Source organism: Microcaecilia unicolor, chromosome 3, assembly GCF_901765095.1.
Source record: "Microcaecilia unicolor chromosome 3, aMicUni1.1, whole genome shotgun sequence".
Classification (NCBI taxonomy): domain Eukaryota; kingdom Metazoa; phylum Chordata; class Amphibia; order Gymnophiona; family Siphonopidae; genus Microcaecilia; species Microcaecilia unicolor.
The window spans coordinates 413,291,228-413,317,687 of NC_044033.1; the positions used below are offsets into that span (position 1 = coordinate 413,291,228).

The following is a 26,460-nucleotide window of genomic DNA, read 5'->3' on the forward strand; positions in this document are numbered from 1 at the left end:
CAGCAATTTTTGAACATGAAAGATGTCTCTTCCACTTATTCTCTAGTCTTTCGCTTTTATTCAGAGTCTCCCTCCCCTCTCTCTCTCCCATTCAGCATATCTCCCTTTTCTCTCTTCTATTTCCATCCTGCCATCCAGCATCTCCCCTCTTTCTCTCCCCATCCTGCCATCCAGTGTCTCCCCTCTTTCTCCCCCGCCTTCCATGGTTCATTTTGATATACCACCAATCATTAGCTACCACTTTGAAACAAGAGTTACCATTAGATTTTGAATTTAACTACACAGTAAGAGGGGACAACAAGGTGGTTGTGTTGGGCTCAGTGGCGTTCCTAGGGGTGCTGACACCCGGGGCGGATCGCCGATGCGCCCCGCCCCCAGGTGCAGCTCCCCCCCCTGGGTGCACGCCGCTGGGGGGGTGCCGCACACCTGTTGGCTCTTCGTTTTCATGCTCCCTTTGCCCCGGAACAGGTTACTTCCTGAGGCAGCATGGTTTCACTAGAGGCAGGTCATGTCACACAAGATTGATTTATTTGAGTGACAAAACAGTTGGATGTGGGAGAGGTGCTAGATGTGGTGTACTTGGATTTTAGCAAAGCCTTTGACATGGCTCCGCACAGGCAACAGATAAAAAAACTGAGTGCCCTCAGTATGGGACCTAAAGTGACTGGGTTAAAAATTGGTTAAATGGAAGGAGACAGACAGCAGTGGTAAATGGAGCTTGCTCAGAGGAAAGGGATGTTATCAGTGGTGTACCACAGTGATTGGTCCTCGGGCCAGCTCTTTTTAATTCCGAGTGATATTGCAGAAGGACTGTCTGGTAAGGTTTGTCTCTTTGCGGATGATACCAAACTCTGTAATAGGGTGGACACCCCGGAGGGTGTGGATAGCATGAGGAAGGATCTAGCAAAGCTTAAGAATGGTTCAATAACTGTCAACTAAGATTTAATGCTAAGAAATGCAGGGTCATACACTTGGGTTACAAAAATCCAAAGGAATGGGACAATATAGGGTGTGAAATGCTTCTGTGTACAAAAGAAGAGCGGAACTTGAGGTGATTGTGTCTGATAATCTTAAGGTGGCCAAACAGGTAGAAAAGGCAATGGTCAAAGCCAGAAGGATGCTCGGGTGCATAAGGAGAGGAATGACCAGCAGGAAAAAAGAGATGATAGTGCCCTTGTATAAGTCTCTGGTGAGGTCCCATTTAGAGGACTGTGTACAATTCTGGAGACCGCACCTACAGAAAGATATAAACAGGATGGAGTTGGTTCAGCTGGTGGCTACAAAACTGATCAGCGGTCTCGGTCATAAAACATATAGGGACAGGCTTATGAACCTCAACATGTATACACACTGGAAGAGAGGCTGGAGAGAGGGGATATGAGAGATGTTTAAATACATCAGTGGCATTAATGTACAGGAGGGTAAGCCTTTTTCAAATGAAGGAAAACTCTGGAATGAGATGGCATAGGATGAAGGTAAGAGGAAAGAGACTTAGGAGGAATCTAAGAATACACTTTTTCACAGAAAGGGTGGTAGATGAATGGAATGGCTTCCTGGGTAGAGGTCATGGAGACAAGGATTGTGTCAGAATTTAAGAAAGCGTGGAAAGGCACATGAGATCTCTTAGGAAAAGGAGGAGTTAGTGGTTACTGACGATGGGCAGACTGGATGGGCCACTTGGCCCTTATCTGCCGTCATCTTTCTATGTTTCTACTAAGGAATTACAATAGTTCAACTTAGAAAGGATCAAAGAATAAACTTTAGGCTGGAGTGATCAAGAATGAGCATATTTGCATTTTCCCTTTCTTTCTCCATCTTGCCATCCAGCATCTCTCTCTCCTCACTGTATCCAGTGTACTTTCTCTCCCCTCCCGCATTGCACCTTCTGTTCCCCCCAAGCCACTGTTGCTTCTTCAGACCAGCAGTAAACCATACAGCAGTTGTGTGGTTGAGGTCTTCCTGCACTGTTGGCTCTGCTGTCACTGTCCCTCTGACATCAACTTCCTCTTCTGGGGAAGGGGGCCAGCAGATCCAACAGCACGCAGGAAGACTGAGACCACGTGACTGCTGCTTCTCTGGGGAATCAGCAGCGGTGGGTGTGGCAGCAGGGGGAGGTGAGGAACACATGATAAGAGTCCACTGGGCACGGTGTGGTCCTTGCAGAGATCTTGCATACTAAGTACATAAGTATTGCCACACTGGGACAGACCAAAGGTCCATGAAGCCCAGCATCCTGTTTCCAGTGACCAATCCTAATCACAAATATCTGGCAAGATCCCCAAAAAGCTCAATACATTTTATGCTGCTTATCCCAGAAATAAGGAGTGGATTTTCCCCAAGTCAATTTAATAATGGTCTATGGACTTTTCTTTTAGGAAGCCATCCACTTTTTAAACTCTGCTAAGCTACAGTGGGGGAAATAAGTATTTGATCCCTTGCTGATTTTGTAAGTTTGCCCACTGACAAAGACATGAGCAGCCCATAATTGAAGGGTAGGTTATTGGTAACAGTGAGAGATAGCACATCACAAATTAAATCCGGAAAATCACATTGTGGAAAGTATATGAATTTATTTGCATTCTGCAGAGGGAAATAAGTATTTAATCCCTCTGGCAAACAAGACCTAATACTTGGTGGCAAAACCCTTGTTGGCAAGCACAGCGGTCAGACGTCTTCTGTAGTTGACTATGAGGTTTGCACACATGTCAGGAGGAATTTTGGTCCACTCCTCTTTGCAGATCATCTCTAAATCATTAAGAGTTCTGGGCTGTCACTTGGCAACTCGCAGCTTCAGCTCCCTCCATAAGTTTTCAATGGGATTAAGGTCTGGTGACTGGCTAGGCCACTCCATGACCCTAATGTGCTTCTTCCTGAGCCACTCCTTTGTTGCCTTGGCTGTATGTTTTGGGTCATTGTCGTGCTGGAAGACCCAGCCACGACCCATTTTTAAGGCCCTGGCGGAGGGAAGGAGGTTGTCACTCAGAATTGTACGGTACATGGCCCCATCCATTCTCCCATTGATGCGGTGAAGTAGTCCTGTGCCCTTAGCAGAGAAACACCCCCAAAACATAACATTTCCACCTCCATGCTTGACAGTGGGGACGGTGTTCTTTGGGTCATAGGTAGCATTTCTCTTCCTCCAAACACGGCGAGTTGAGTTCATGCCAAAGAGCTCAATTTTTGTCTCATCTGACCACAGCACCTTCTCCCAATCACTCTCGGCATCATCCAGGTGTTCACTGGCAAACTTCAGACGGGCCGTCACATGTGCCTTCCGGAGCAGGGGGACCTTGCGGGCACTGCAGGATTGCAATCCGTTATGTCGTAATGTGTTACCAATGGTTTTCGTGGTGACAGTGGTCCCAGCTGCCTTGAGATCATTGACAAGTTCCCCCCTTGTAGTTGTAGGCTGATTTCTAACCTTCCTCATGATCAAGGATACCCCACGAGGTGAGATTTTGCGTGGAGCCCCAGATCTTTGTCGATTGACAGTCATTTTGTACTTCTTCCATTTTCTTACTATGGCACCAACAGTTGTCTCCTTCTCGCCCAGCGTCTTACTGATGGTTTTGTAGCCCATTCCAGCCTTGTGCAGGTGTATGATCTTGTCCCTGACATCCTTAGACAGCTCCTTGCTCTTGGCCATTTTGTAGAGGTTAGAGTCTGACTGATTCACTGAGTCTGTGGACAGGTGTCTTTCATACAGGTGACCATTGCCGACAGCTGTCTGTCATGCAGGTAACGAGTTGATTTGGAGCATCTACCTGGTCTGTAGGGGCCAGATCTCTTACTGGTTGGTGGGGGATCAAATACTTATTTCCCTCTGCAGAATGCAAATAAATTCATATACTTTCCACAATGTGATTTTCCGGATTTAATTTGTGATGTGCTATCTCTCACTGTTACCAATAACCTACCCTTCAATTATGGGCTGCTCATGTCTTTGTCAGTGGGCAAACTTACAAAATCAGCAAGGGATCAAATACTTATTTCCCCCACTGTAACAGCCTTTACCACATTCTCTGGCAACGAATTCCAGAGTTTAATTACACGTTCAGTGAAGAAATATTTACTCCGATTGGTATTAAGCTACTACTTTGTAGCTTCAACGCATGCTCCCTAGTCCTAGTATTTTAGGAAAGAGTAAACAAACAATTCACATCTACCCGTTCCACTCCATTCATTATTTTATAGACCTCTATTATATCTCCCCTCGGCCATCTCTTCTCCAAGCTGAAGAGCCCTAGATGCTTCAGCCTTTCCGCATACTCTTTGGAGTACACATACCGTGTGTTGAGAATCTAGGCGCTACATGGACTTGTGGTCCTTCTGTACCCCAGGACTTGTCTACATTTCTCCAATTATGTTTCTGTGGCCAACCCCTTTTCCAAAATGGATTATCATGTTTCTCCTCCCTTTTTCTAATTCTTTCCTACTCCAAGTGAGCACTTGTGTCTTTCATACCTCTGTCCTATGCTTCTCAACTGGTGCAAGGGCCAAGGGTCCAAGAACAAGCAGCAACTATCACAATCAGGACTGCTTCCACTTGAATTGTGCTTCTGAGTAGTGTGTGTGATTTTTTTTTTTTTACCATAACTGCATAAAAATACATTTAGATATAGATTTTAAAAAATCATTTCCTAAAGTATTCTCTTTGATCTTAAAGTAATTCTTTTGCCTTAGACTAATACAGTAGTTTATTCTGAGAGAAAACCAGTCCTCCAGCAGTAAAATAACTGTTAGGAACAGTACATAATGTAAATACCTTATTGAAATCACACCACTTAAAATAAATACACATTTCTTTAAATAGGTTATGCTACTGTGAAGAAGATTGTTCCCAGATACAGGCGCTGCTTCGCTGAATTATTATTCTTATTCATCTGCTATATTTATATCCCACTGAATACTAGTTTATACTGACTTTCAAATTGAGGATCCTACTAGGGCTGTACCAAATATCCATATTCAATTCAATTTGGCTCCGAATAGTGCCCTGAATACATTATTTATATTTGGCCGAATGGTGATTTGAATACGAATAAGCTGGGGCTCTACTGTGCTAAATCCTACTGAAATTAACACTCTCTCTGATTTCATGTTGCTTCTTTTATTATTTGTTATATTAAAACCCAATGCCCATTATTCATATTCAGTATTTGTATTTGACCGAATAGTAAAATATGTTATTCGATATAGCTCTAGATCCTACACTCTCACTTTCCTCACACAGGAAGCATATGATACTTAGTACTTGAAAATACAGAAAAATAAGGATGTAAGAGAATATTGGGAGAGTAAATCAGCAAGGTGGGACAAGAATACAGTAGAAAATAGTTACTACTCTGGTCCTTGACAACTGTTGCGATACCCATTGCTTGGCATACCTAAAACAGATTGGACTTGGAAGATACAGATCCGATTATGTCAACATTCTGAGCAGATAGTCAACACTACCGGGTTGATAGTGGTTAAAGCTATACCTGCCATTTAAGTGGCCTATCTTAACTGCTCAACTTAGCCAGTTTAGCACTGCCAGCTAAGTCACAAGACATGGTCAGTTAGCGGCTAACAACTAAGCGCTAATATTCAGCAGAGATAACCAGCTATCTCACACTGAACATTAGTGCTTAGCTGGCTAAGCGCTGTTTAATCAGCCAGGAGCCATTCCTGGCCGGTTAAATAGCACTGAATATTGGGCCCAATGTGATTACAGACAGGGGATATGCTCTAATGGAAAAGGGGACTACTTTTTGTTTACATTTGGCAACTTACCAGCATTAAAAACCCCTTCCTATCTCTGACCTGCTGCCTCTTCACTTACTCTTGGGTCTTGATTTACTGCTAATGCCTCCTAACTTCCTCTTAGATCCAATCTGCTGATGCCACATTATTATCTACGTGGAGGTGTATTTTCAAACTAGTTAGACTTGATTGTGAGCTCTCCTGGGACAGAGAAATATCCAATGTACCTGAATGTAACTCACCTTGAGCTACTACTGAAAAAAGTGTGAGCAAAATCTAAATAAATAAATAAAGTTGCATAGTAACCTATGGAACTTTGTAAGTAAGTGCTTTGAAAATGAGCCTCCTAGTGTAATATATGATGGTTTGATGTTAACTGTTGGTAAGTCAGTGACAAAGAGGTTTGATTGGCTTTTTAATTTTTAGCCTCATTGTCCCTACTATTAGTTTGTGCCATATCTGTTTCTGTATTGACAGGGCAACGCCATTATGGCCTGTACTGTATTAAGAAGATACTCAGGTAAGTGAGCATTTTAACTTTTGCAATCACTGTCCAGCACGTGAAGTAATAGTAGTTTTCGATTATGTGTGTGTGTGTGATTATTTTTTGTTTTTATGTATTTTTGTTCATTGCAAATAATGCTCCTTACCACTGTTGCAGGGAATATTTTAAATAACCAAATAAATGACAATATCCGAGAGCCGTCTGGTTATATGCAGGTTCAGCTGTGTGCATCTTTATGACATAGGGCTTCCAGAAACAAGAAATGAGGGCGGGACCAGAGGCAGAGCTGAGAGAGAAGGGAAGGCAGACTAAAGAGCCGAGCGTGCTCGCCTTTCACTGCTGCCGCTGGACCCCGAGGTAAGATAACTTTTAAATTCTGGGTGGCGTAGGAAGGCGAGGGGCAGGAGGAGGATTGGGAGAAGAGGGCGGGCAGCGCAGGTCGGGCTAGCACTCGGAGGAGAGGGAGGGAGGGGGCTCGGAGGAGAGGGAGGGAGGGGGGTCTGGGAACTTGGGCGCCTATGCATGGGGTTTATTGCACCAAAGAAACCTTCTCAGCACTTGTTCTATTATCCTATATAATAATTTGCACCTCCAACGTTCTCTGGCTGGCTGGCTTCCCTTCCCTCTCACTGTTCCGCCCTCTGACGCGAGGGCGGGGCAATGAGTGCTTATGGATGTTACAAACCAAGCATCCAGACGTGGAACGTTGGAGGTGCAAATTATTATATAAAATATTCAAACACATCTTACATTCTGAGCAGATTACAGCCATACACCACCTTGGGTGAATCTCTTCATAAAGGCAGTTAATAAATCCCAATAAATAAATAAAACCATACAACACAAAACCAAAAAAATATATAACACTAAAATCTTAATCATCTTTCAAAAGTTAACCAAATCGTAACTCCACTTGAAAAAAACATATAAAACACTGAGCTCAAATGATATTAGAAATGATCTTTTCAGTATAGAGTCGACAGCATGTCCTCTTTGTGTCTGTCCTAAAGGTACAGGGTTTTGTAATTAGCAGTATAGGAAATAGCTACCAGTTCATGGACTCCTGTGCCTTTCAGGGGACAGACCTGAAGGGGTGCACTGCTGCTGGGATTTATTTAGACCAGCTGAAGCAGGGCCTTGCAGTGATAGCAGATACAGTCAGGAGCAGCAGCCTGTAGCATCAAGGATAAGTGAGAGACAGTGTACCTAAAGGGAAGGGAGCGGCTGGGGACAGGATCCTCATGTTTGGTCACAATCTTTCCTTGTGTAGGATGGTAAAATTATGTATCATACCTGATAATTTTCTTTCCATTAATCATAGCAGATCAATCCATAGACTGGTGGGTTGTGTCCATCTACCAGCAGGTGGAGATAGAGAGCAATCTTTTGACTCCCTATATGTGGTCATGTGCTGCCGGAAACTCCTCAGTATGTCGATATCAAAGCTCTATCCGCAGGACTCAGCACTTAGAGAATTACACCCACAAAGGGACACTCTGCCCAGCTCACCACCGCCAAAGCGGGGGAGGGGAATCCGTCCAGCTCATCCCCGCGAAGCGGGGGAGGGACACCACACCCGCCGATGCAGGGGGATCTGGCTTATCCTGCTACCGCAACCGCGGGAGGAGCTGGCTGACCCTAACACCGCTGAAGCGGGAGGGATGCACGAAGCGGGGGGGGGGGGGGGGAGCGCCTGCATAATTTAGTTATCAATCCAACCACCGTCGCCACGGGGGGAGAGGAATGCAGCAGCTCTCTGTAACACAAAATTGTTTCAACTCAAGGAAAATCCAATTGGAAGAACCTGAACGCGAAGTCCTCCTGAACAGGAACTGAAGACTAAACCTGAAATATAACCAGAACAAAAACAATACAGATGTCTGGGCGGGGCTATGGATTGATCTGCTATGATTAATGGAAAGAAAATTATCAGGTATGATACATAATTTTACCTTCCATTTCATCAAGCAGATCAATCCATAGACTGGTGGGATGTACCGAAGCAGTACTCACCCAGGGCGGGACATGGAAATCCATGAACGCAACACTGAAGCTCCAAACTGGGCCTCGGCCCGAGCAGCCATATCCAAGCGGTAATGTCGTGAGAAGGTATGAGCCGATGCCCAAGTTGCCGCTCTACAAATCTCTTCCAAGGAGACAGATCTGGACTGTGCCATCGAGGCCGCCTGTGCTCTGGTAGAGTGCGCCTTCAGCTGAATAGGCGGATGTTTCCCTGCAGCCACATAAGCTGCAGCAATCGTCTCCTTGACCCAACGTGCCACCGTAGGCTTAGATGCCTGCAGACCCTTTTGAGGGCCTGCGAACAGCACGAACAGGTGATCAGACTTCCAGAAGTCATTGGTCACTTCCAAGTATCTGATGATGGCTCGTCTCACATCCAGACATTTGAGAGCAGGGTACTCCTCTGGGTAATCCTCCCTATGAAAGGAGGGTAGACAAAGCTTCTGATTCACATGGAAGCGAGAAACAATCTTGGGCAGAAAGGAAGGCACTGGGCGAATCGAGACTCCTGCCTCAGTGAACCGCAGGAACGGCTCTCGACACGAGAGTGCCTGGAGCTCGGAAACTCTTCTGGCTGACGTGATAGCCACCAAAAAGACCGCTTTCAACATCAGGCCCTTCAGCGATGCCCTCGACAAGGGCTCAAAGGGCGGCTTCTGCAAGGCCCATAGCACTAGATTGAGATTCCACGTAGGCACTATCAAGTGCAGTAGAGGGCGCAGGTGATTAACTCCTTTGAGGAAACGCACCACATCTGCTGCGAAGCCAGGGAAGCACCCTTCAAACGGCTCCTGAAGCAAGCTAGAGCCGCCACCTGGACTTTCAGCGAACTGAGCGACAGGCCTTTCTCCAGACCCTCTTGCAGGAACGCCAACACTGAAGATATCGGAGCAGTGAAGGGCGATAGAGAGCCTGCCTCGCACCAGGATGCAAAGGTACGCCAAACCCTGGCGTAAGTAGTAGAAGTAGAGCGCTTCCTCGTTCTCAGCATAGTGGTGATGACCTTGTCTGAGAAACCCTTCTTCCTCAGCCGCTTCCGCTCAATAGCCAGGCCGTAAGACCAAAGGGGGAGGGATCCTCCATCACCACAGGACCCTGATGCAAGAGGCCCCGCTCCGCTGGCAGCCTCAGAGGGCCGTCCACTGACAGCCTGATTAAGTCTGCATACCAGGGGCGTCTGGGCCAATCAGGACCCACCAGGATCACCAGGCTCGGCTGCTTTGCCACCCGGCCTAGAACTCTGCCCATCATGTGCCAGGGCGGGAACATGTAGAGAAGCTCCTGTGCCGGCCACTGCTAGAGAAGAGCATTGACTCCCAGAGATCGAGGGTCCCATCCTTTGCTGAAGATCTGCGGCACTTGGCAATTGGCGGAGGATGCCATCAGATCCAGGCTCGGCTGGCCCCAGCACTTCGTGATGTCCAAGAACGCCTGAGGCGACAGCTGCCACTCTCCGGGATCCAAAGTATGGCGACTGAGAAAGTCCGCCTTGACATTGATGACTCCCGTAATGTGGGCCGCCGACAGCTGTTCCAGATTCGCTTCCGCCCACAGGCATAGCTTCATGGCCTCCTTGGTTAGAGGGACGCTCCTGGTACCTCCCTGGTGATTGACATAGGCCACAGTCGTGGTATTGTCCGAGAGGACCCATACTGGCCTCAGCACCAGGACCAGGAGAAACTCTAGAAGCGCCAACCGAATGGCTCGGAGTTCCAGGAGGTTGATAGACCACTTCGGCTCCGCAGGAGACCACAGCCCCAGGCAGTGGGCTCCCCAGCCCGTCAAACAGGCGTCCGTCGTGACGACAACCCACTCCGGGGTCGTGAGAGGCATTCCTGCGGACAGCTTGTCTGGCCTCAGCCACCAACTCAGCGCCTTGCGCACTGCTGCATCCAAAGGAAGGCGTACAGCGTAATCCTCCGAGACTGGAGTCCACCGCCGCAGAAGAGAGTGCTGTAGTGGTCTCATATGGGCCCTGGCCCAGGGCACTACCTCCATCGTGGCCGTCATGGAGCCCATCAGCTGCACATAGTCCCAAGCCCGAAGTGTAGAAGATGCTAGGAACTGGTCCACCTGGGTCCGAAGCTTGACGCTCCGGTTGTCTGGCAGGAACACTCTGCCCACTTGGGTGTCGAATCGAACTCCCAGATACTCCAGGGACTGAGTCAGGTGCAGCTGACTTTTCTCCCAGTTGACGATCCATCCCAGGGAGCTCAGAAGGGCAATAACCCTGTCCGTAGCTCTCCCACACTCTGCATAAGAGGGGGCTCGGATCAGCCAGTCGTCCAGATAGGGATGGACTTGCACTCCTTCTTTGCGGAGGTAAGCCGCGATGACCACCATTACTTTGGAGAAGGTCCGCGAAGCAGTAGCCAGCCCGAACGGGAGGGCTATGAACTGGAAGTGGCGGCCCAGGACTGCAAAGCGCAGGAAGCGCTGATGAGGCGGCCAGATGGGAATATGTAAGTAAGCTTCCTTGATGTCCAAGGATTCCAGGAATTCTCCTTTTTTTACCGCAGCTATTACGGAGCGGAGAGTCTCCATCCGGAAGTGCCGTATTTTCAAGGCCCGATTGACTCCCTTGAGCCGAACAGAACCTCCCTTCTTTGGCACCACAAAGTAAATGGAGTAACGTCCCTTGCCAAGTTGATCTACTGGCACTGGGACCACCGCACCCAGGCGGATCAGGTTGACCAAAGTCTGCTGCACTGCCACCGCTTTGACTGGACTTGCAGGGAGAGTTCACAAACCCGTCTCTCAAGGGCCGGCAGAACTCCAACTTGTAGCCGTCTCTGATGACTTCCAGAACCCAAGCGTCTGAAGTTACCCTGGTCCACTCTCCCAGAAACGAGGATAGCCGTCCTCCTATCTGCTCTGGGCCATGGACCAGGGCCCCGTCACTGGGTACGAGACCCTGGGGGAGGGCTGGAGGACGAACCTCCGGGACGGCGGTCCCTGCGAAAGGAATTCTGCTTGGGGGAGAAGTTCTGCTTGAAGGAAGAGGAGGAAGAGGAGGTCGACTTGCCCGGGCGATACCAACGGGCTTCCTGAAATTGGCCCTTGGAGGAACCAGGGTGAGCACTGCCGGCCCGTGCCCTGACCTCAGGCAACCTTTTGCCCTTAGACGTGCCGAGCTCCATCACAATCTTGTCCAGTTCATCCCCAAAGAGAAGCTTGCTTTTAACAGGCAACTTGGCTAGGCGAGATTTTGAGGCATGGTCAGCTGACCAGTGCTTAAGCCAGAGCCACCGCCGGGCAGAGACTGTCTGAGCCATACCTTTAGCTGAGGCTCTCAAGACATCATACAGGAAGTCTGCCAAGTAGGCCAAGCCCAACTCCAGGGCCGTCCAGTCCACCCTCAAGGAAGAATCCAAGGGGGAAGTCCGCTGCAAAACAGTCAGGAACGCCCTGGCCATATAGGAGCCGCAAACCGAGGCTTGCAAACTCAGGGCGGCCACCTCAAAGGCCAACTTTAAGGCTGCCTCCAATCTCCTGTCCTGAGCATCCTTCAGGGCAGTGCCACCTTCCACCGGCAGAGTCGTTTTCTTAGTCACCGCAGTGATTAAAGAATCCACTGTAGGCCAGAGAAAGGCTTCCCGTTCCCCCTCAGGCAGAGGATACAGACGGGACATAGCCCTGGCTACTTTAAGGCTCGCTTCAGGAGAATCCCATTGAGCCGAAATTAAGGTCTGCATGGCTTCATGAACGTGGAAGGTTCTAGGCAGGCGCTTAGTTCCCAGCATAATGGCTGAGCCAGCTGAGGCTGAGAGAGGGCCTTCCTCTGGACAGGAAATTTTCAAAATGCTCATGGCCTGCACTAACAGGTTGGGCAAATCCTCTGAGCGAAAAAGCCGCGCTGCTGAGGGGTCATTCGCTCCATCCGAGCGAGGATCAGTCTCCTCCAAAGAATCCCCTAAGGACCTTTGGGAGAACTCAGATACGCTGCCCTCATCCACATCAGAGGAGACAGAGTCCCCCAGGGTCTGGAGATCCACCCGAGGGCGTTTGATCACAGAAGCCTCATCACCCTTATCAGACAGGGTAGCAGGGGCAGCGTTTTGCATAAGAAAAGCCTGATGCAGCAGCAAAATGAACTCAGGGGAGAAACCCTCCAGTTTGTGCCCTTCTGCAGCCTGGGCCACGGCCCTAGAGGCACTCTCAACCTGCGCTCACAAGAGCGGGGGTGAGGCGCGCTGCACATCCAAAATGGCGTCCGGCGTGACACTCCGCGAAGGAGCCGCACGGGAAGAATGGCGCTTGAAATTCGCCGCCTTCTTACCGTCTCCCAAGTCAAGGGCAACCATAGGATTAACGTCTCCCACCTCGAGGGCGACCCAAGAAGAAGCCGTCCGAGCAGCGTGGCCGGCCAAAACTGGGAGGGCGTCCAGCGGGGGATGGGCGCCTAAGGCGGGAAACCCCGCCGCACCGGAGGAAAAACCGGGGAACTCTCCAGACTCCGAAAAGGGGCCCAAAAAAGGCGACTCTGCCTTCGAACCCCCCGCTTCTCCGCTAGACGTGCACACGTGTTCCGGGGAGCGACTTTTCGCGCCCTTGCCCTCTGACGCCATAAGCCACGAGGAGACCGTTCGGGGAACCCCCTGCCCGCTATAAAAGGTAAAATTACCTGTTTCTCGCTCCGAGCTGCAACGAATTGGTGTCCCAGTGAGCAGCTGAAATAAACGCCCTTTGTGGACGTTTTAAAAAAAGACTTTTTTTTTTCAACGGAGCCAGTGGGAGGGGGGAGAAAAGGAGAGACCTGGCACCACCAGGTTTGCACTTGCTCAGGAAGAGCCCTCAACCCCAGGTACTCAACAAAACCTAAATGAATAAGCTTGGAGACCTAGCCAGAGCTGCTGCTGTGTGTGACCACCACCTGCTGAGATAGAGAACATACTGGGGAGTTTCCGGCAGCACATGACCACATATAGGGAGGCAAAAGATTGCTCTCTATCTCCACCTGCTTGTAGATGGACACAACCCACCAGTCTATGGATTGATCTGCTTGATGAAATGGAATGTTGTTTTTGTGATGTGTTGCCTTATTTTTCTAGGTTTGAAGATGATCTCTTTGACTATCATTGTAGTTGATGGTTTTATGTTATTAGTTTTTGTTTTGTGGTGAGTTGTAACCATACCTTTTTATTGGACTAACTTAATATATCTGTGACCAGCTTTTATTTATTTATTTTTAAAACTTCTAACCTGCTTACATCCTAAGCGGTTACCATAAAAACATACATATTAAAAACCAATACACACACACCAGACAAAAAGTACTGTCATATACAATTTCCATCCCAGTGCTGCCATATACACACTCTATTAATACAGTCCCTCTCAAGCAAAAAAGGCCTACACAAAAAACTGCGTTATTAACATTTTCTTAAATTATAAGACAGTGCAGCAGACCAGGTAACGCATTCCACATAAGTGGTCCAGCAATTAAAAATGCTGAAACTCTTGTCACAACATAACCTCTCTAATATGTCAGTGAAGAAACAATGCAGTTACAATGCATTTAAATAGTACAAACTCATCTAGGACTTAGACTGCCTGCATATGCCATTACAAATTAGTAAAGTGGTGAGGCGTAGACATATGTGATGAGACAGTAACATTTTACACTGTATGTGGTAATGTGATTTAGCAACTACTGCTGCTTACTTCTATAATTCTACTAGATGTACACAGTGCTGTACACAAACCCGTAAGAGAGAGAGAGTCCCTGCCCAACAGAGCTTATAATCTATTCAAGACAAACAGGACTAATGTATTCATCAAGAACTACTTTTCGACTATGCATAATACAAATTTAATAAATGAAATGTAATAGCATAATTATTAAGATAACAGAAAACAGTAAAGTTAGCTGCAATCTTATAACTGCTACCACTGGTGCACAGGTTTTCAAGGATTTGCCTCTGCAAGACTGAGTTTCAACTTGCTTTAAATGAGCCAAAAAGAATGTTCCTTCAGTCCCATAAGCTTTTAATATCAGTATTTTAAAAACTAGCCTTCGGGTCTCAAAACAATTTGCTAACACTGAGAGGTGCCCTCAGTCCTTTAAAATGAACAAAACACTGAAGATAAGGAACAATGCCAGAAACATGCTTACTGTTGTCTGCAAAGACATGGTTAATATTGTCTTCAAAGTGATCATTACAGTTTTAATACTTTGAGCTCTGACTGGACATGGTGTCTAGCTATATAATTAGCAAGACAATCCTCTCAGGAATTCATATGAAACTCTGACAGATGCCCTGGAGACCTGTCCTCAGAGCTTGCTCTCTCTCATTGCTCTCAAACCTGCTGTTTACAAGGCTCTGTTTCAACAATTCCACTCAGAACTGATACCCACCATGGGAGCAAAGGATGCTAAGCACATCTTAGACCTACACACAATTGCCTCAGGCTATCAGTCCACCTGCCCTTTTAAGCCCCTGAGGGTGAAACACAACCTTGGATATCTGAGATGCTCAGAAAAAGACAGCAAGAAAGTGGGAGGCATTAGGTCTGAAATGCAAGCTAGGATTCTCTAAATGCTCTTCTTTTTCCTTATTTAACCCCCAACTGAGAAAAAAATTACTAAAAAGAAAAGCAATCTTGGACAATACAAACTTGTCATGATGCCATGTGGAGACTGGGGCACTTCATAAGGTTTTTTTGGAAATTGGTTATTGTTTTTTTTTTTTTTTTTAAGAGAGAATAAAATGCAAAAGGGAAAATAAAGCACCAAGAAGAGTGCCTTTTCTACTGTATAGGTAGAAATAAAGGTTTAAAAAGTTGTAGATTATAACTTTTTTTTTTTGGAGTAACTTCATACATTTGAGACTAGTTTTTGAGAGCTAAGGTCCCTTCATTAGGTCAAAACAAAGGGTATGGAGAAAAAATAGAATATGGATTATGAAGGCACATATGGGAGTAATTCTATAAGAAGCTGCCTAGCAGCAAGGCGGTATGTAAATGGCAGCATTCTAATCATTTGTGTGCATAACTGGGTACTACAGCACATAAATGACCTCTTATACTAGTGGTTTTCAACCCAGTCCTCAAGGACCACCTGTCTAGTTGGGTTTTCAACATATCCACAGTGACTTTGCTGAGAGAGATTTGCATATCAAGGAGACAGTGAATGGAATTCTCTCATACACATATTCATTGTGGATATCCTAAAAACCTGACTGGAAAGATGGTCCCTGAGGACTGGGTTGAAAAACGCTGGTCTTACAGAATACCAGTAGTGTAGACATACACACCATGCATTAATGGCATGTAATTTGCCGGGCATGTGCATGGATGGAATTTGGAAGAAGTGTAAGAACAAAACAAAAGTATGCACCATTTCCACTTACTGCTATAATTTGCTTTTGTTCTTGTTTGATTTTTGTCTTGTCAACTTTGCTGCCTGCTGCTGGATCCTCTGCCTTCCTCTGTTGTTCCCAGCTCTGGTCCCAACCCCACCCACCAACCTGACCCAGTAGTGATGTGGCCCTCTCTACATAAAATTTACTGCGGCATTTTTCTCTGTGGCAGTGCATGCTGAAGGAGCATGACAGGGAGGTCATGCTCCTTGGGGCATTCTGGTGGTTATTTTGCTTCATGGGTTTGTCTCTGACTAGCCCTATGTTGCTGTCGGCTCTACCCTCAGAGGCCTTGGGCAAACCCATTCCAGTGAATTGGAGACAATGCCCCATGTGTTCACTCCATTTGCCTCCCTTCCTAAAGTAAGAAATTTGCTACCATGCTTATCATCTGAACCTTGGTCTGAATCTCTTGTCTTCAAGGCTCCTACTGCCTTTACATTTTCCCTGCTTAACAGTCTTTAAAAAGGAAAACAATGGACTCTTTATGACCTCCTTTCCGACAGAGAGTTCTACACTGGCACTCATTTAAACGTGGTTGCACAATGAAAAGGAGTCCATCTTCAATCACTGTCTGTCAGGTTCTCAGGTTCAGAGCCCGTGGGCCGGGTTCTGGAGCAAACGTGAGCCACTTCCTTATCAAGGCCCTCCCTGATGATGTCACTCACCCTAGACCCAGGCAGACAGCACACTGAAACCCAGAGAGGCCCAACTCACACCAATGCAGCACCGTGAAGCACTTGAAGCCAGTACACCCAAAGAGAGGTAGAGCTAACTCAGTCCACACACAAAGCTGTAGTAAAGTGAAACAATTAGAGTCATGCTGCTGGAAGCTGCCAGCATTGAGAGAGAGAGAGCTAGCTCAGAAAGGACAGACAAAAGAAACAGAAGCCAGCTAAGAAGCTGACCCCCAGGAAAAAGGTAAGTTTGAGAGGGGTTCTGACCACGATCATAACACTGTCTCCTCAGTATGCGGCCTTCTTTACTTTTCATAACTCCCGTTGGGGTGGTGAAGTGGCATGTTTGGTAGCTGATTTCCTTTCACCTGTGTAAATCAAGACTGATCTCTTCTCCTACTCAGAATCCCTTCTGGTCAAACTTTCTCTCCCAGCAGCTACTGGTCCTATATTTTCCACCTTCCTATGATGCCACCTCTTTGGAACATCTTACCCAGACAATGGCACTGGCAATTATTCATTTTCCAAATATACAGGAGACTTCAGTTTTCACACGGATTTTCCACTTTGTCCTCAGGACAAACAATTCTTAGTTCTTCTTTCGGATCTTGATCTCCAACATGATGTTTCTCTTCCAACCCACGCAGCTGGCCACACCCTTGACCTGGTTCTATGCATTCCAGCTCTCACCTGTTTCCCTTTCTCTACTTCTGAACTCCCCTGGACTGATTACTATCTTATTACATTTCAGACTGAGCTTCAAGGAGCATTTCAGTTTTTCTCATACCATGTGCTTATATTGATCCTATGACACTGCCTCCTCTATGTGCACTGTTGCTTCTTGAGTTTGCATCTGGCTCCCTAATGCAATAGTCGTAGCTTTGAAATTCCCCTCCCTATCTATTGATAGTAGTCATCTCTTTAGACCTCATTGCAAGCATCTGATCTAGTGGATCATGCCATTCTCTTTTCCAGACTTCAATCCTTGGGTATTTCTGAGACTGTGTTTGGTTTCACTTTTTCTTGAGTAATAGGACATCTCAATATCTTGTTCCTCTTCTTCATCTTCTCTCAATATGCCCTCACCTGTGCGGTTCCACAAGGCTCTGTCTTTGCTCCACTTCTCTAATATATTTGAATCCTCTTACCTTATTTGTTCAGACCTTGGGAATCAGTGCTTTTTACTACGCAGATGACATTCTTCTCTTAAATGTCATAGATCCTTTAATGATTAATCTCAGTAAGATTCAGAACTGCTTAGACACTGTGACTATTATCCTATATTGGTGCACAGTTGAAAAGTTGTTAAACTATTGATGATTATGATTTGTGATTCTACAGACACTTACAGTTCTCCTGAAGACACCCACAGTGGCGAAACATGGCCCGTGTAGAGGACTAAAGAATTTGAGTCTGAGGACCTAATGAATTGGACTATATCTTGAGAGAAGAGGAAATATCACTTATTCACTAGATTTTGTACAATACCTGGTATACAAGAAATTAACAACCGGCACCAGCAAAGGCGTTATCCAAGGACTATCAACCCTGAGATAAGTACTTTATTTGAACAGATGCGGGGCCCGGAGGGGCTGGCTAAGATTATTAACAGGAGGCAGGGAGGGTTGTAGTGCGATGATGCAAGGTGAACATTATCACCGAGTGCCGAGCTAGGCTTGGGGGAGGAGAGGGAAACAGATCGCGGCCTGCATAAAGGAATTTAATGTTGAAAAATTTAACAACCAGCTCTTGCGAGCCAGCTCCAGCACATCACTGCTCTAGCGCCACTGGGGTGGTTCCTAACTTGGTAGGACAGTTCCACAGTTGCTGTGGCGGCCATAGCAAGGGTCTATTTGAAATGAGTTGGTCGTCTTAGCTCAGTTCCAGGGGCTGCAGCAGAAACACTAGCATTACAGTCCTTGTCATGTTTCCATGACTGTTCCTCTGCACACCTGTCAGTGCTCTGTGACAAAAAGAAAAAGAGAAACCAATGATCTGTACATCATTGCTTTCTTTTACTTGTGTTGGCCCTACCTCTCCTGATGCACCCCATCATTCATCAGGCACTCTCTACTGTCTTGTCAAACGTACTTACTGCACTTGTACTTAGCAAGTTAGCTGAATGGTCAGTTAGATATTTGTGATGGTTTTCACGTATTTTTAATTGGTATTAATGCATGCCTTTTCACTGGTGGCTCAGGATGAGTTATATGTAGGTAAAGTAGGAATTTCCCTATCTCCACTGGGCTTACAATATGTAGGGCAGATGCTTCCCTGCAGAGCAACACTGATGCACAGATACTGGCATGAGTAATGAGTAGCTGTAGGATGTTTGAATGATCCATTATTTTAGGTTTACAAACTTGTGAACTAACAGTAGTGGAAAGCAAGACTTACCTATCATGGGAGACTCTATAAAACTCCAAGTGTTGGTCTGAGGAGCATAGGACTGCAGAACTCCAGCAGCTCGGCCAGCTTCATTCACACCTCCAAACACATAGATTTTACCACCACAAACTGTAGAAGCTGCAGAGTGTACAGGCTTTGGTAAAGGAGCCACAGTCTCCCACTGATTAGTGATTGTGTCATACCTGAATGATAGTGGAAACAGGTGAAAATTATTAAATTCAGCACGGAAACAGCTCGGATACAAAAAGTATGAGTGTGCTCGTAAATACAAGCTAATAATCAAAGACTGATGAATGCTACGTGTCTATTTTTATTGGGTATCTACATTTAGATGGCATTAAGGGTGGCAGGAGAGGCAGACTGGGAGAACTGTGCTCAGCACTGAGTTCTAATATGTGAATCAATGACTTCCATAAATGTATTTATTCTCTATTGACTACTGTCACTTCATACTGAGGGTAATTTTTTTTTAAACAAGCTGCCTAGTTAGGGAGGCCAGGTGGGTGCCCAGTTTGGACTTATTTTTATATAGACACTGATACCTATTGGGGCAATTCTATAACTTGACATCTCAACATAGGCACCAGAATGGGGTGTGCTAAGTGCCAACTCTAGTGTAAAGGCTTGTTGGTATGCCAAAACTTCACTTTGCTCACTTATGGAGGGTCAATGGCTGGGATAAGCACGCAAGCCTACATGCGCCATGCATTGTGTGAAACAGGTAGTATTCTTTTTATCTGTTTATTTTATGTATTTTCCAAATAGTACAGAAATAAAACATATTAACAAAACTCTTATGCTCTATATCGTTATGTAGTACAAATTCAACTGCTCGTGTTAACTATCACACATATAAAGGAGTTCACTTTATTTAAATCTATACCTCTAGTACCCCCCTCTCCTCCCTCCCACCCCCCCATCTCTTTCTCACTCGAGGACATGTTGGGTAGTTCTTGCATGTTAGTGGTTGCTTGTTTCATATATGTCCCATATTTTGTGGTATTGGGCTAGAGTGCCTCTTCGGAAGGCTGACAATTTTGACATCTGTCGTACATTGTCCAGTCTTCCTAGCACTCTTTGCAGCCCTGGGAGTTTCGGCTTTCTCCACGATGTTGCTATGGTCAGTTTGCTAGCCACAAACAATTGTGTGGCAAATTGGTGGATGGTGTTTTTGATTCCTTTAGGTTTAAAGTGTAGCAGGCAGCAGTCCATTTTCACTGGGTATGCTGTGCCTGCCAACTTATTCAAGAAGGATATTATTTCAATCCAGAACTGTCTCACAACCTCGCAGGTCCACCACACACGTACCATATCTCCATGACCCCCACACTGCCTCCAGCACAGCCCAGACCCTCTCTTATAAATATGTTGCAGGCGACTGGGTGTATAGTACCAACTGTACAGTATTTTATGCCCATTCTCCATTAAAGCACTGGAGGTTGAAACTCTTAATGATCGAAATGCCCGACACCATATTTCGGGCGGGTGTGTCTCCCCCATCGCTAATTCCCATTTAGCTGTGTAATGAACCACCTGAGTGTTGTGTAGGAGTAAGGCTTTGTATAGCTTGGAGATGCTTCCACGTCCTCCTCCCCCCCATCAGTCCCCGCTCTAACCGAGTTTCAGCTAAATTTAGCTCTTCCTCTGCCTTTTGCTTAATGAAAGTTTTTGCTTGGAGGTAATGAAACGCCTGCAGGGGTGAGAGCCCATGCACCTGGCACAGTTCAGTATGGGAGACCACTTGTCCTTTTATGACATCTGGCCTAGCTCACATAATCCCATTTTTTCCCATTCTATATAGCTCTTGTCCAGCGACCCTGGTTCAAACCCGGGTGCAAATCGAAGATATGTGTGAGTAAAGTATGTGCGCTCTGGAAAAAATTGTTCTCATATCCTACTCCAGGTTTCTAGAGGCCATTGCAACAAAGGGGGGCTTATTTTGACTAGCTCCCTTAATTTCTGTTTCGGGAGCCAAGGTGCTGCTTTCAGAGGAACCGGCCCCCACCATCCCTGCTCCAGGGTACTACCCATTTTTCCCTCTTTTTGCAACCATATGGCTATAATTCTCAGATGAGCGGCCTGGAAATATGTTTGCAAGCAAGGTACACCCATTCCTCCTGCCTCTCTAGGTTGGTACATTTCCTTACCCGAGGCGGTCTTTTCCACCATATAAAACTTTTTTTTGCAAGCTTCGTATGTACCCCTTTGGAAGTGTGATGGGTAGGGCCATGAAAAGGTATAAAAGTTTCGGGAGAAAGGTCATTTTTATTGCGTTTATTCACCCCATCCAAGATAGGGTGAGACCCTCCCATCTCTCTGTCTCAGTGAACAGCTCCTGTACTTTGTTCGGGAAGTTAGCTGTGAACAGCTCTTCCAGCTTTTGTGGAATGTTTATGCCTAGGTACCTGATATGTTTTTTTGCCCATCTGTATGGAAAACGTGTTTGTAGCTGTTGTAATTGGTCTTTCGGGATATTTATATCTAAGGCCTCTGATTTATCAAAATTTATTTTAAACCCCGATACCTTTCCATATTTCAAGATCACCTCCCCCACCACCGGGAGGGGCCCTGTGTGGTTCCCGCAGGATCAACAAGATGTAATCTGCAAACAAGAGGATTTTTGTCTCTAGCTGTCTCCATCTTAGCCCCTTGATCTTGGGATGTGTTCTTATCTGCATTGCCAATGGCTCCATCACTAGAGCGAAGAGTAGTGGGGACAGTGCACACCCCTGCTGCGTGCCTTTATGTAATCTAAATGGTTGTGAGAGATGTCCATTTACTCACACCGAGGCCTGTGGTTCTCTATAAATCATTCGGAGCAATGTAGCAAAGCACCCTACTACACCCATTCGTTCGGTAACTGCAAAAAGAAAGGGCCAACTCACCCGGTCGAAGGCCTTCTCCGCGTCCAGCGAGAGAATGCACAGTTGTTTCTCGCTTAGGTGTGCATTCTGCACCATATAAAGGGCCCTCCTAATATTGTCAAAGGTCTGTCTGTTTTTTATGAAGCCCGCCTGATCTTCATGAATTAGCTCTGGCAAGTACTCCTGCAGCCTTGTCGCTAGTATTTTGGTAAAGATCTTGTAGTCTACGCCTAGGAGAGATATGGGTCTGTACAATCCACAACATTGCGGATCCTTACCTGGTTTTGGTATGATTGTTATAGTGACCAGGTTCCACGTTGGTGGGCATCCCTCCTCTATCTCTAGAGAGTTAAAGACCTTCAACAGCATGGGGGCTAGCAGTGCACCAAACGTTTTGTAAAATCTGTTGGTGTACCCATCTGGCCCTGGGGCCTTGCCTATAGCTAGCTCCTTTATAGTCTGTTCTATTTCTTTCAGTTGTATGGGTTCAGAGATTGCTTGCTGGGCCTCTCTAGGTAGCTGTGGTAAGTCTACCTCCTCTAAATATTGAGTAATGGTCCCTGGGCTCTGTGAGGTGTCAGGGGAGTATAGGGACTCATAAAAATGCCTGAAAGCTTGTTGCAAGTATTGCTGATCTGCCCTTGTTTCCCCATTTTCGTCTTGTATGCCCCCCACCCCATTGCGGGCCGCTTGTTGCTTTAATTTATAAGCTAGTAATCTGCTAGATTTGTTTCCAAACTCGAAATGGGATTGGCACGCTTTTTGTAACTGCTCGGATAAATCCGCCAGTTCCAATTCCTGTATCTGGTCCCGGAGCTTCCTTTTTTGGGTTGCTATCTCTTCCACTTCCTTAGCTTCCCCACTTTGCCCCCCTTGTTCTAGCTGTTGTAGACTCGATCTCAGCTTTTTCTCTGTCATGGAGCGCTGTTTCCAACTGTGGGAGCTCAAAGCTATAAGATGGCTCCTTAGAACAGCCTTGAAACCCTCCCACAAAACTATCGGAGAGACTTCTCCATTGTCATTGAACTGTATGTAATCTTTAATGTGCTGTTCTATTTTGGTGATATTTTGTGGGTCTAACAGCAGGGTGTCATCTAGGCGCCAAGGAAGGGGCACTTTAAAGCTCTCCCCGCTCATCAGGTGAAGGGGTACTGAGTCATGATCTGTCCAGGTGCATGGCATAATCTCATGGGTGTCTATCTGCCCTGCAATTGCCTCATCTCCCAGCCACATATCTATTCTGGAATATGACTTGTGGACCATTGAGTAATGAGTGTATTGGCGTTGCGTGGAATGTTCCCTCCGTCACAGATCTGTGAGGTGCCAGTGCTCTATCAGTTTGTGTACGTGACGCCTATTTTGTTTTGCATATGCCACCCAGGTAGAGGAGTTGTCTAATTGAGGCTGTAGTGTAACATTGAAGTCCCCCCCCAATTAAGAGGGACCCCTCTATATGGGCAGCAATTTGTCTATCGATTTCTTCATAAAATCCTTCTTGGTATACATGGGGCCCATATATATTAAGTACTGTGTAGGATTTCCCCGCCAGGACTATAACCAATAATAGGTACCTACCCTCCTTGTCTCGCACCGTTTTCTTAACTTCCCAGGGTCTGGAGTTTCGTAAAGCTATTAGCACTCCTTTACTCTTACTTCCCACAAGATTTGATGCAAAGTATATTGTCGGGTAACTTTTGTGGGAACATAGCCGCTCATAATTACGTTTAAGATGTGTTTCTTGTATTAGCGCTATGTCCACCTGCAGGCGGTTTAGTTCTCTAAATAGTAGCTGACTCTTTCTGGGTATGTTTAGTCCTTTAACATTAAGTGTCACCCACTTTATCTCATTCATTAGTTGTAAGTCATAAACTTTCTATGTGTCTGTGTTCATGCCACCCACCACCATATCCTGGCCATCCCTGATCTCTGTTGCTCAAACCAGCCCTCTCCCTCTGCACTAGTTCCCATTTATCCCCCCTCCCCTCCCCCCTTTATCCCCCCTCTGGTTTTGTGGCGCCCAGTGTTGTGGCACTAGGCCCCTTGTGTGTAGGAAAGTGAAAGATATGTCGCTTATCCCCGTAATAATCTGTCAACAGACTCAACCAAACCGAAACTTTTGATCATTGTAACATTACCAGTCTCTATAGTGACACCGTAAACCATGTCTTCTGCTCCGTCAGCCTATTGGGCCTGCAGCGTGCAATTTTTCAGGTGATCTTGGATGCTGACTGCTGCCGCTGTAGGTGCTTTGGTCCCTTGCCCACTCGTCGCCATTTCGGGGGGGGGGGGCATTAAGTGTCACTCTCCGCTGAGTCTTGCTCAGGCCTGTTCTATCTTTCTCCAACTCAGCTTCTGGGTATATCGCTTTGGCCTCTTCCAACGATTTCACTTGATGTAGCTTGCCTTCTTTGTAGAAGACTAGTGCAAATGGGTGTTTCCAGTGGTATTGAATCTTAGATTCTCTTAGTACTCTGGTGAGAGGTTTGAATTCGTTTCTTTGCTGCAAAGTCGCTGCTGCCAAGTCCTGGTATATCTCAATTTTATAAGACTCCCATGTGAAGTCTTGCGCTTGGCGTGACGCCTGGATCACCCGCTCCTTGAGCTTATAGTTGGAGAAGCATGCTATGATGTCTTTTGGCACATTATTCTGTGGCGCGCCCAGCACTCTGTGTGCTCTCTCTAAGCTGACTTCTTCTTTCATCAGCGTTCCACCCACTCCCAGGAGTTTCACTACTATTTTTTGTACAGTCTCTTCGCTATTTTGGTATGTGGGCGTATCTGGGAGACCTCAGAATCTCAGGTTGTTCCTGCGGCCTCTATTTTCTAAGTCTTCTAGTTTGTCTGTTTGGAGTTGCTGTATTGCCCGCATCTCCAGCAACTGCTGGTCTACTGATCCCAGAGCTTCATTATGGCTCTCCAGCTGCGTTTCCAGTTCATCTAGCCTGGAGCCCAATGCTCGAATTTCGCTCCGCAGGTCCGCCCCCATTGCTGCTACCTCTGAGCGCAGCGACTGAATATTTGTACTGATGTCCTTTAGCCAAGTTTTGAGCTCCCCGGGGATCTCAGTCATTATTGCCGCTGTCCCAGAGGGCTCGGAATCACTGCTATTATGTTTCGTTTCCATCAAGCCCGAAGGGATCAGCGCTTTTTCCAATTCTGCCATCTTGTTTCCTCGTGGCTCCCCGCTCTTCAAGAAAGCGAATCGCGCTAGGCTCTCCCTTGCGGCGTTGTGATTCCCATATTGTTGACTCCTCGCTGTTTGGGCATCAAGCAGGCAAGTTTGGGCTGACTTTTCTTTCTATGCTGCCGGTTCGTTTGGTATCTTTTTATTCGGGGAAGCGGGAGCTGTGCTCTCTAGCGTCCATTCTGTAGGCGGTGACGTCACTTCCCCCTGAAACAGGTAGTATTCTAATGTGTGTTTCATGGTGACATGCCATTGTTTCACCCATGCTCATGCCCCCCTTATAGGTATGCTCCAATTGAATTTGGTGCATACTTTATAGACTAGCGCCTAGCAATTAAGTAACTAAGTGCTAGTATTCTATAACCTATGCATGTATCTGGCAGCTAACATTCGGCACCAGCTTTTAGAATTGCCCTTTGTGTTTCTTTATAAAATATTAGCACAAATCCTGGAAACATTATGGGTAAAATGAACTTATATACGTTTACATGTGCTCAGGACCAGGTGGAAAAGTATGTGCCTATTTTATAAACAATGCACACACTCCCACTCCAAGCATGCCTATACCTGCATTGAAAAGAGGCACATCAGCGTGAGAAAGCTTTCATAAAAGTACACCCATTGTCTCCTATCTACCTTTCATAAGTTTACCCATGTGTAATTGAGCACTTAAGATTTTAAACTTTAATAGGTAGGGAGCATACTATCATTTCTACTTGGTGAAATATTATGATCAGAGACATTGTTCTATAATATGCATATTATGATATGCGTCTGCCGAATACAGTGTCAACATATCTATTGTCTCTTTTCAATGCTATATTAAGTACAGTCACAATTTAGGTGTCTGAATAAAACAGCATTCTAAATGACATGCAAATAATAATACAAGAGGGTTGATTTAGAGTTATCTAGTGAATAAGTGAGAAAACTATTAGCATTGATCAATTCATGTGGCAATACTGCTGAATAACAAATCAGTGGAATAAATTCTGCCAAAGTAGCCCTGGCAATTCAGGGAAACCCCACGGAGGCGGTGACCCAACTGTAGCAGCTCCCAGATCTTTTAAGGTTCACTCCCCGCTACTCTGGGGAGTATGTCCAAAAAATATTGCTTGGGAGCCATAATTAGTTGCCATTGTAACTAACTATAAAAAATACACGATACCCAAATAAACATACTATAAATCTTATAAATATTCAAACTGTCTATAAAGGGACATTCAGGGCAGGTGATCCTACTATTAAGGAAGATATCTACTATAATAAAACGCACCTCCAACGTTCTGAAGCTGACTCCGTGGCTTCAGGGTTCGTAAGTTCGTAAGGGTGTCACATCTCTCTCTGCCCCGCCCGACGCATGAGGGACCTATCAGAGGGAAGTGTATGGGAAGAAGGGAGGAACGTCAGGAAAAGGGGTCATTTTGTGTGCAGCACGCAGGAGAGGAACATCGCTGGAACATTGGTTTATTTTTCTTTATTTGCAGTTCCTATGTGTTCAAAGTTTGGGAAAGGTATGAGGGTCTAAAAAAAAAAAAAAAACCCCACGGAGGATCCACACTAAGGGGACTTCTGTTCTCCATATTGGATGTTGTGTGTTCTTTTCCGATGTTCCTGGTGTGGGTATGTGGGGGGCTACGTTGTGTGCCTTCACGGTTTTTTCCTGCCTGCTGCCTGTAGTGTATAGCGGTGA

General features: G+C 46.2%; 1 protein-coding gene across 1 annotated transcript in view; it reads right to left on the bottom strand.

The window, feature by feature from the left end:
• KLHL29 (kelch like family member 29) overlaps positions 1 to 26,460 on the bottom strand; it is a 915,027-nt gene that overhangs the window by 34,849 nt on the left and 853,718 nt on the right. The window contains exon 13 of the mRNA XM_030195140.1: positions 18,708 to 18,901. Coding sequence (XP_030051000.1) covers positions 18,708 to 18,901 — 194 coding nt within the window. The remainder of the gene's footprint in view (positions 1 to 18,707; positions 18,902 to 26,460) is intronic.